The 11468-nt window shown below is 38.7% G+C and overlaps 1 protein-coding gene across 1 annotated transcript; it reads right to left on the minus strand.

The window, feature by feature from the left end:
* Window positions 1–150: 150 nt before the first annotated feature.
* Window positions 151–11183, minus strand: RINT1 (RAD50 interactor 1). The gene is made up of 15 exons (XM_074903341.1): window positions 10766–11183; window positions 10123–10336; window positions 9554–9744; window positions 9147–9388; window positions 8803–8976; window positions 8576–8725; window positions 7388–7544; window positions 6124–6234; window positions 5668–5893; window positions 4941–5078; window positions 4028–4227; window positions 2596–2810; window positions 1787–1967; window positions 1587–1705; window positions 151–389 (listed from the first exon to the last, which is right to left on the minus strand). Exons 3-15 carry the CDS (start codon window positions 9728–9730, stop codon window positions 176–178), a joined length of 2304 nt encoding a protein of 767 aa, XP_074759442.1. The 5' UTR covers window positions 9731–9744; window positions 10123–10336; window positions 10766–11183; the 3' UTR covers window positions 151–175.
* Window positions 11184–11468: the final 285 nt, after the last annotated feature.

Below are 11468 nucleotides of genomic sequence, written 5' to 3' on the forward strand. Positions count from 1 at the left end.
CTTAGAAAGGTAGCATTTTGAATTTCTTTGAAAAACTGTATAGAATAAGGCAGAAGATTAAACAAGTCATTCAGCATACAGTAGTGAAAAAATAACCAACTATATTACAACATACTTGCTTTGCTTTTGTTTAAAATAAGTTAGACCAAGTTATTAACCATTTCTGAAGAAGTCTTTATTTTCCTGTATTTGGCCAACTAGCTCTCAAATTGAGAAGAATCTCAACATCCTTTTGAGCTAATTTATAAACTCCAAGTTCATTTAGTGCTGCTGTTGCAGATGGCTGGTTTGGTTTTAATGTTTCATTTTCTGAAGCTGACTGTAGTACATCCTTCAGCAGCAAGGCAGAGCCAATATTCAGGTTCAGGATAATACAGGCTTCTTTTATGCTAGAGGGAAAAATTACATGGATTAAGATGAGAAGGACCCATGAGATAATCACAGTGTGCACAAAGTTAAGTGTAACAAAAAAAATTCCACAGACTTCTGAAAAGGATCAGGAGCATTGAACTGAAAAGTGGTGTTTAGATCAAGGCAAACAGTATACTTGTTCTTACTGTCTAAGCCTTTTCCATTATGTATGTGTATTTCATAATCATCAATATTTTGCCTCCCAGCACTCAGCATAACTTTTGCTTCTTAAGTTTTTTCACTAATATTAAAAATAAAGAATAGGATTCACCATTTAATCAGCCTAGCTTTCCCTAGCTACGTTTGCCCCTAAGATAAAATATACTGAAGAAGTTCCTAATTAAGAGCACAATTTAACACACAGTTGATAGAACCTGAACATTTTTCCTAATTAATATCATTAGGGAACAGATACCCCGTTTTTGTCACATTGTTTCTAGTCTAAATACAATAGATAGCTGTGTACCCATTATGCTTTTTTTAAATGGTTCCTGTGTGTCCTCTTACGCTGGGAATAATACAGATGTATCAATACCTTTATGAACGTGATGTGCTCAGAAAAAAAACCTTAAGTCTGAGAATGAATATTCCAATTTAAAAACACCAGCATATATTTGTCTTCAAGTGTTCAAGACTGAATGCCATGTTCCATATTAATTTGAAAATATTAAGATTTCTGCCCCAATTAGCCTAGGAGTTTAGTGCTGGACTCTTTAGAAGACTGTGGACTATTTAAAAGACTGATCACAAAGAGGGTAGTTTCTTCTCATCAATGAAAGCAACTGGACCACTATGCAAGGCAATTCTGAGCAGGAACATAGTTCAGTCTTTCTTCTATAAAGAAAGTTTACTGTGTTTCAACTGTATCTTTGAGTACTTTCTTTGGCCCCGGTTTCAAAAGCCTGTGCTACTTACATTCCTTCCATAAGTTAATTTACTTAGATATCCTGACTGCACAAAATACTCCAGAACACACGCCACAGTCCATTGCTATCTGAGCATAGGCTGCAGAATCAAAACTTTCCTAGTTGTAGACACCAGAAGCATAAATGATCCACATATTTTAAGTGTGATTCAAAACTAACTGAAAAAAATCTTGGTGGTATGTAAAAAACATATGTTCATCTGGACATTCACTTCTGAAATACCAACAGACCAGAAGTTTGCCTACTTACTGCTTGAAGTAGTTTTCTGGCCTCTTGCAGTAGTGTGAAAATAAAGGGAACAGATTTCTACTCATGTCAAACTGGAGTTGTGCTGCTCCTCCTTCATTGAAATGATTTGCCATAATTATCTACAAACACAAAGAGGTACATCTGCTGTTTAGGCCAGTCACTAGCACCTACTGCCTGGGTCGCATTTTGCCGATACCTACTTCCTGATAGATGTATATATCCACTTTCTCTGCAAGCATTTGCCAGAAAATTTTGAACAGTGAGTGACAAAGCTGCTGTTCTAGTTGTAGCAAGCGGTCTCGTAGGGTCAACAACATTGGGCAAGCTGTGCTCGATAAGGACATCACTGCTTGCTCTGCTTGGGATGGTAAAGACAACCACCTGAAAGAAACGATCGCACTGAAGTCATTGTAATGAAGTTATTCACATTACAACAACTGAAGTTAAAATTATCCTTTAAAAAAAAAATCTTACCCATTCACAATGGTTCCAAGAGAGTTCTCCTTTCCAATTTCAAATCTAAAAGTAATCAGTCTAATGCTATTTTTAGATTTCATTTAATATTAAGTCATGCTTTAGTTATAAATCTCTGAATCTAGAAAATCATCGTATTCCTTTTTTGAAATACTTCAGAACTGTTCTACACAGGAGCAAACATTCAAGCAACCCTATGAGCCTGTGAAGACAGAACAGTCATAAGAGGCTATTTCATATTAACTCTTTAATACTACTATGAAGAAAATAATTCTTGTCCAAACTAGAGTGATCCAGAATTGTCCCTAAGGTTTTTAAGGTAATGTGTCCACTAACTGTGGAACTACTTTAGAAAATATTAATTAAAATAGTCTTGAAGTAAGTGTTAAGAGAATTTTCCAAAGCTTACTGCCCTGTGCCATTCCTATTCAGGAAAATAATTTTGCTTATTAGCTATTCCTTCCTTTATTTACCTCAGTATTTTTATTAGGAAATAATATTGTAATATGGGAAGAGAGTAAACACATAGAATCACCTCTCTTTTTTATACAGCTTTGCAGCATCTTTGACCTCTCTGAAGACATGATCTACTTGACGAGCGAGCATATCATGTTTCAAACGTTCCAGGAGGTTAATCATTTCATCAAAGACAGAACTCTCCATCGAAGCCAGCTGCCCTAGCTGTAGTTTACTGACAGCATTACTTTCTGCACGAACTTCCAGCTCAGCCTGCTGCAGCTGCAAGAAGAACTAGAGAAACAAAACCAGATAGGAAAACCACAAAAAATAATCTTACCATTTGAACTTTTCATTCATACTTTAAACAGGCACAGTTCTAGAAAACACTCTCCTGACCAATTTATAAACTTAAAATTTTAAGATTTTAAAATCACTTTCTTATGGTTCCCTGTGGCCCTGAAAAACAAAACACAGTGGTGGAACTGATATGTGTTTCAGATATGAAAGCAGAGAGCTAAGGGGAACAGATCTGGAGAAATACCAAAAAGGTATTTTAAGACTGACAGCAGAAAGCTCAAATAAACCCCTGGTTTTGTCCTTTTTAGTATTTGCAAAAGTAAACTAGAATCTTTAATTGTAAGTTGTTTTAGAAATAATCGTTCATTAAATGATAAATTTTCTGGGCTAACAACTTCAAGAAAATGAAGCAAGTTTAATGTGACATAGTGGTAACAACTTATTGGGTTTTGCTTTTAAGCTGATCAAGATGCTTCAGCAGACACAGCAATACAACACGAAGGCTGCTGTCCTATCAAGCCAAGATTATCCTCTGCTAGAGCCACAGTTTCCTACCAAGACAAAAAGGATTTGGAGGCTGCCCATCTTGCACACAATACCTCTTTTTACACACTTTACAAGTAATAGCTTTTCTGACCTTTTGTGCCAATAACCACAGAAAAGCTGAAATGCTATGCAACAGCCATGCTGCCACCAGGCTATTACACAGCATTAATTCCCAATTCATTAATTCCCAATTATCAGCGAGTGGCTTTTCTGAGCAACACCTAAACCAAGCTGCAACACAGACACCCATGCTGAGTCCGTTTAAGCTGACCTGCTATGGGAGTATAGTTCAAGCATTGTGCTCAGGCTATTGCATGCACTTCAACATCGATGCTGTCAATACTGGCTCAGAGATCTCCAAAATTAACTGACTAGTTTTTTTACAATACAAAGCATGTAAAGGGACTACTTTTTTGTCTGTTCACATTATTCCATCCCCCAGGCTCTCTTTGCATTTCCCTAGAAGGTTGTAGTTAATACAGCTTAGATCTCAAACAATAATCTGTCCTTATTTATACATTTTTTATTAAATTTAAATTTACATTTCAATCTCTTTTTTCAATAATTAATTATTCAGAAGACACTTGAAACAGTACTGGAAAAGTTTGTTATCCAAAGTCTCCCCCCCCCCCCTTTTTTTTTTTTTAAGTAAGATAATTACTTACTACATTGTCAGCCCAGTCTGCCAACACTGTTGCTATATAGTTAACAGCATTAAGGATTGCACAGTATCGGAAGCCTAAAGAAGCTCTAGTCTCTTCCTTCATTACTTGAGTTAATCGAATTCTGAAATCATCAACTAACTCCTTCTGTAGGCCCAGGAACTGCAGTTTTCTGGAAGCTGTTGGAAGATTCTTATACCGATCTGAGAAGACATTAATAAAATGTTTTTTAGGTTTGCCAACACTGAATAAAAGCTTTTCAAAAAGAAACATTACAGTCATCTTATTATACCACCTTACACCTATGAGAACATCATATAGTGTTTAAGACAGCTGACATATTTCAGCGATTTCAGGGAACTACTCACTGCAAAAGCTAAACACAGAACAAAATGACATTCTTCCCCTTCCTGACTCCGCTAGCATTTTGTATTCTAATACTTGAAGCAATATGTGATTATACCACACCAGCCAGTGTGGCCCCTAAAGCATAGTCATACAGAGCAAGATAAAGCCATTGAATATGCAATTAAGAGTCTCCTGAAAACTTACTTGCTCTTATTTCTGTTCCAAGAAAGCAATGTTACTTATTAGCTTCTAAATTGACACAGGTTTAAAAGGAATAGTAGGATGGTTTTATTACTGCATTGTAACAAACTATATTCTCTCAAGTATGAATGAGTTTTAATATGCCAAATAACGAATGAGGTTTTTTAATTATTTTGTAAACATGTCACTAGCTTAAGATTAGTGCCCAAAATAAAAAACAGCAAAGCTTTTATTACATTGTAAACATCACAACTTTGCAACCTTAGCTAGTGACCACTGCTGACAATGGATATTAAATAAATCCCTTAGCTGAACTTTTTTTACTATTCGTTACAAACAAGAACAATGCTTATAGATTAATAATTACCTGTTATAACTAACAGTAGAGTCATAAAAGTTTCAGCACAGTCTGGGACTTTCATTTCATCTACGTCAGTGATATCTTTGTATTGCGATATCCACGCAGCCTCTGATGAAAGCATAGAGTCCATTTTCTGAAGAGCAACTGAGATGCACGCAACTCGTAAATTGCTTAAGTTTTTAATTTAAAAAAAAAAAACGCTAACAAAGCCCCCTCTAAAATACATAAATATAAAAGCCTTATCTCTTCTAAGTTAAATTTTACATTTTCAGGTTATAAAAACTACTAATGATTTCATAGAAAACCAGCTTCAATGTATCTGCATTTGCACTGCTGTTAACAAGTATGTCAAGAGTTGATTGGGAGTTTTGTTTTTTTAATAATTGTCTTGCTCCTTTCCAATATATTTTCCCTTCATTTCTCAAAAGTTAATACCCTTCCCCTATTTCAATTTAAAGCCCATCCTCGTCTGCACACACATAAATATAACAATTATCTACAAATAAGGCTACTGGATTCCATACAGCTTAGAGGCAAGAGTCCTACAAACTACAGAAGCACTATTCCAGTCTAAACAATGTTTAGTCAAAATAATCAGAGTATAAAAATACGTATGTCTTACATAGTAGCCCCATCCAAGTGACATGTCCTATTTGAGAAGTCTATTCTTGTAAGTATATACAGTTTCTGAATGTGCAATATAAAGGCCAACAAAATCCAATGGAAGCCTTACATTTTTTTTCCACTGTTAGCCACCTTTGGAAGCAGGATTCTTCTGACAGAATATGCATGCAACTGGGAAAGGTGCTGAGATAACCGTGAACGCTGTACAACTCTCTCTCAAACAGAAGTACCTCATCCACAAGGTGACAGAACAGTGTGTCATCATACAACAGGCATGGAATATCAGCAGCCAGCTTCTCCAAAATCAACATTACTAGAGCACGAGAGAATTCAAGCTTTTAAAAAAAAAAAAGTGAATAAAATGTCAGAGATAGGAAGTATTAACAGGTGCAAACATGCACATAAACTGCTACTAGACTGAGTTAAGTCTGACCACACACTTAGTGAAATCAGTGGAACTGGGCTTGCAAGAATATCTATCAGAAGTTGACTTACATATTCATATATACATATACATACATATATATATATATATATATATATATCTCACCATGAAAGTGCTTACCCCAGCATTCACTGAAGATCCTGCCTTGTCCAGTATTGGTTGGATTTTGTCATCGAGGAACTTTGAATGATTTCCAATCCACATAAGTACTTGTGTTAAATACCACTCAGGCTTATTTAAAAAAAGAAAATAAAATACTAAATGCATCCAAACAACATTTATTCAAGTGCTACTGTTTTAAGACCAACTTCTAAAAAATATCCATCTCTTTTCTGCCTCCTCTTAATCAGTCTTGCACTGTGTTTTACTTAGCTTTGATTTTCAAAGCAGCATCAGAGAAGTATTTCTTGATTTGAATTGTCTTAAATGCACCAATTATTCTGTTTCTTCAAAAGCAAAAACTCCATTTTTTATCTCCCACTTCTCTACTGCTTTCTCACTCATGAGGTCCTCTTTTCTGCTTCACCTACTTCCTCCTGTTCTTCTGTGTGGTCTTTATTTCTTGGTACAGCAAAAAGGATGCACTCCCAAGAAAACTCTTCCCAGTAGCTCTGTTCTTACTGTTATTGCACCCAACCTCAACCCCACCTTCTCCTTGGAAGGGGGAAATCTATAACTTTCTTATTTCACATTTTAATGCCTTTAAGCTCTTTCAGTTTCCACACTTAAAAATACAGGCTGTAGCTGTTACAAAACAGCTCTGAAACTCTGCTCGATGCATTACAGCAGCATCAACGTATTGAAAGCTGTTCCAATGACAATTCTCAGATAAAAATCTTTTAAGATAACTTGTACAAAAAGTGAGTCAGTTTCCAACTGCTAAAAACTCTTGTTGTATGCCAATTAAAAAATTGAAGCCAGAAAACTAATTATGTAACAGTGCCTTTAGACTGATCACATTTTAAGAGCAGAATCCCAACATTTTCAGTTACACAAGGTAGCAAAACACAATGCCAAAAAATAAAGCCACAGCTTTGTACAGCCTTTGAGCTCAAGCAATAAAAACAGTGCAAAACCCTTTGCAACACAACAGAGAAAATTAATCAAAACTTCTGAAATGATGGGAGTCAGTCAGAGAGTGTAGTAACACTTTCTAAAGGATCCGGGCAAGAGAGAAATATCACCAGGCCCAGAGAAAATGTTTGTGCCTCTAAAAGGCCTCCAAGCACTATCTTCACGCCTGTACACACTTAGGCAGGCACAAGAACTGCACAGTTTTGAAGAATCTTAGTTTCAGGAAAGAAAGTGTTAAAGCTATACAAATTTAAACACAAGGGAAAAAAAGAATTAAAATCTTTAAAAATCAAACTGCTTTCTCCCATACCTTGTTTAAAACATTGGTTTGCTTATTTCCAGTGAAATGATACTTGAATCTTTTCTGAAGAGGATTCAGCATGATCTGTATCGGAAGAATAATGGGTGGCGAAGGGGGTAAGGAGTACTTCTCTGGCAATTGTTTAGGTTTGGTTAACAGTTCATCTCTAAGTTTGACAGTTAAGGACAAATTTAAGTGTTGAATTCTCCCAACATCATCATTTCAAGGGAATGGGTTTACAAAAATGAACATTTCTTAGTTCTACCTCATTGGCCAAAGGCAGTATTACGCAATCTAGACAATTCCTCAAATATGAGGGATACTCAAAATAAAAAAACCAAACACAGAAAACCTCCATCATCAGTACCAAACACAGGGGCTGCCCAAGAGACAGATGTATCCATATTTGTTAAAGGAGGATAAAGGACTCATGAGATTAATAAACGCAATATAAGATTGCCCATTTTCATGTAACTGATTTAAGTGACCCAGTCTGTCAGACCAAAACTGCTACCAACTCAGGGCTATGTAGAATGGCCTTGTATCTTCCCACTCCATGATTTATGTTAAAAACAAACAAACACAAAGCAGCCACAACCACTCCAGGAAAAATTGCTTGGTTGCACTTTAGCTGTGCTTTATTTAATTAACAAAAAGAAAAGAACAGGATGAGCAGCAGTGCCTTCTGATTAACCTCAAAGGCAGACTACTATCGCTGCACAATAAATATTCTTCCGTGACCTCCCCTTTTCACAAAGTCTCCTTCCGAGATACATATCTTCAAGCTTCCCCTCTTTTCTTTCTGGAATAGGACATATTATAAAGTGATTAAGGCTATGAAAGGAAAAACATTAACTGTGTCAACTAAAACATGGATCACCATTTTTTTATTAACATGGGCAATCTTGCTGAAGCATGTAAGGCCTGATCCTCAGGAACCCTGAGCTGTCAGCTACCATGAGATCACTAGATACGATGACTTGGAGTTCAATTGTTGCTACTGCAAAAAAGGACAACTTTGGCACCTGGCATTTTCTAAACAAAAAAATACATTCTAATATTAATACAAAGTAACATAAATTCAGGTTATCTTCTGTCTTTAGGGAGAACAAAATTTTAAATACTTCTCCCTGAGAATGTGCATCTCTGACATTTATTATTCTTACTGAAATACACTACATCCATTTAAAAGGATACGAAGTTTGCAATTTCAGAAGCTGACAAAACAACATCTCCAAATTGTTGTATACATCAGGAGCACTGGCTGGTGCAGCAAGGCCAAATGCCTGAGACTGTGGTGGCCCCACAAATGGCCAGCGGAGCTGGGTTAGTACCTCTTCAAAGTCACTGCAGGGCAAAACAAGCACTTTAACACAAACCTACAGTACAACACAAAGATGAGGGAGTGCTGGTACATCCCTTACCTTGACAATTTGTCCTTAAGAATTTTATGCCAGAATTTAACAGTGGATCTCACAAAAGCAAGAAGATGAGTACAAGATGACTCCTGAAGTTTAATATCCAGTTCTGCCATGAATGCTAGAGTACTGGCTGCCTCTGGAACATTGTTGGTCATCAGATACTGCTGAATGCTATCACTATAAAATACAAGAAAAGCCAGGATCAAAAATTCATTAAAGATAACAGAAAAGAATCATTTGAATATCAAAAAATGAAGACTAAACTTTCTCAAATCTAAAATATTTTAATGATGGGACAAACTAGGTTACCAGTCTCAGAAGACATATGTGGTACTCAGAAATTCTACCTTAACTCTTCTATTCGTGAAATCCATTTAAGATAGGCCAGGTGTCGTTCAATCTCTTCTACTTGACTAATGAGTACATCGAGATCCTCCATCCATGGCTGAGCTTTCAACAAGTGCGTACTGATTGAATCAGACAGAATAGTTTCTTCCTCTAAAAGCCGATTCAGAGACTTTTTAGAATCTTCTGCATTCTTCAAGGCATTCTGAATTCTTTTAGGGACTTCTGATGAAACTGTAAGTACCTACATTCACAGGCAAGTATTAATTCTGACATAAACCCACTGTACTATGTAGAGTAGTACCATTTGAGATATTATTACATTGCTTTAATTACATTAAACATACTTAATCAATCATACAGCATATTCAGAGGAAAAAAAAAAACAAACAAAATAAAAGATGTTTACCTGTTCTTCTAACTGCTTCTTATTTGCAGACAGCTTATCAATAAGGTTGTCCAGCTTCCTCAGAGAATCATAGTCATTTCCCACTTCTCTTTCCACAAATTCAGAAACATAGTATGGGATATCACAATGATCTAGATCTCTAATGACTTCTTTCTTCCTAACAGCAACGGCTGCCATGATTCTCTGCAATACTGATTAGACAATTTCTAATTAGTCACCACTAAGATGAAACTCCATGAAAAGCTGAGCAGTTCAATTTAAATGGAAACTTAAATAAAACATTCAATAAACACACTGCTTTAAATGAGACAATTTGCTGGCATAAATCTCAGCTGAGATACGATAAAACCTCGCTTGCACATTCAACTGGTGATTTATTATACATTAATTACTGAAGACAAATATGCAAATATGCCTGTTAATTTGTTCCTTTTCCAAAACTGTGAACTTTATTAAAAATAGTTTTTTATATAAGTAGCTTCTACCTATGTAATATGGAAAACTTGATGAAAAATACTAGAAAATTATTTTTGTAAAATAAAAAGGAATATAACAATGTTCCACTTTACCTTCTTGTCCAGTTTAGGATGTTCCAGAGATATCAATTGATGAGTGATGTATTACTAGCAAAGTATCCACTTTCGTCTTGCAATGATTTGTAAAGTAAAAGCACCACTGAAATATTTGTAAGAAAACCTACACAGTATAACAGAAGAGGCACTTGCTGATCCACACATTTGTCAACATCCAGAGAAAATCAAACGACACTGAGAGGATGATTATCTACAACGAAACAAAAAAGACAACAACGACGACTGCTTGGCTAGTTCAATTCTCAACGTTTTAATATCACGTTCAAAACAGTGTTTAAAATTTAAAATTATACACTTGCGCTTTATCTGTTGCAAACTTTAATTAACGTGAAAACCTTATTAAACAGTCAAAATAAAAGAGTGAGAAAATGATGCAACTAGCGAGCCGAAGTTGGAGAAGCAATAGAGAGCACCAGGAAAAACAAACTAGGAGACGAAGTGTCTTGCTAAAGAAGTGAATAAAGAGTAGTAAAAACAATGCAAACGAATAATACCGCAGAAGACTGCTCATCAAGCGGTGCTCTTTTCTTACTAGAGGAAAGGATCAGGGTACAGGAGGAGATAGCTGAGGAGCATCCTCCAACCTTCTCCCCGCTCAAGCACGCAGCTCCGCACCCACCTTCGCCAGAGGGCCGGGCCGCGCCACGGCGCGTTAGAAAGCTCTGCGGGCCCCGGGGAGGCTCAAGCCAGGCCCCCCCCCCGCCGCCCACGGCCCAGGCCCGGCGACCAAGCAGCCCCCTTCTCCGCCAGCCCTTAGCGCCTCGGGGAGCCCTTCTTCTCCGCTCCGCGCTCTGCTCCCCAGGCGGCGCTTTCCTTCGCAGGCTGCCCGGCGCCCAGCAGGGCCCCGCCAGCAGGCGCAGGCGGCGGAGCTCAGGGTGACGTGCAGCGGAGCCCGCACGGACCCGCGGAGACCAGGGCTCCCGCTGCCGGCCGGCCCCCGCCGGAGGGACAGCGCCTGGGACAGGGACAGCGCCTGGGACGGGCCCCGGGGCAGGCGCTGACAGGCCCTCGGCTCCCGCAGCCGCCGCGCCCCGCCCCTGCCGCGTCAGCAGCCCCGCCCCTGCCGCGTCACGTGCGCGCAGCCCCGCCCACTAGCGGGGGCCGGCGGGGCGCACGCGCCCTGCCCCGCGTGCCCTTTAGCCCGCACGAGGCGCCCCGGCGGGCGGGCCCGCGCGACGCAGGCGCATGCGCGGGGGCGGGGCGGCCCGCGGCACCGCGCGCGGGCGGGACCCCCAGAGCGCGGGGGGCGGGCGGCGGTGGCGCGCAGAGCAGGGCGGGGCTGGGTTCGGCTGCGGGCGTGGAGCGGGTGATTTTGTTCCCGC

This window comes from Athene noctua, chromosome 3, assembly GCF_965140245.1.
Source record: "Athene noctua chromosome 3, bAthNoc1.hap1.1, whole genome shotgun sequence".
NCBI lineage: Eukaryota > Metazoa > Chordata > Aves > Strigiformes > Strigidae > Athene > Athene noctua.

What these genes read in the sequence shown, in the direction of transcription:
- RINT1 (XM_074903341.1), bottom strand. Translation starts at nt 9,730, where the DNA reads ATGGCAGCCGTTGCTGTTAGGAAGAAAGAAGTCATTAGAGATCTAGAT. An exon ending in TCACGAATAGAAGAGTTAAG is followed by an intron (nt 8,977 to 9,146) that starts GTAGAATTTCTG and finishes TGTATTTTATAG; the next exon opens with TGATAGCATTCAGCAGTATC. An exon ending in CAGACTGGGCTGACAATGTA is followed by an intron (nt 2,811 to 4,027) that starts GTAAGTAATTAT and finishes TTGTTTCTCTAG; the next exon opens with TTCTTCTTGCAGCTGCAGCA.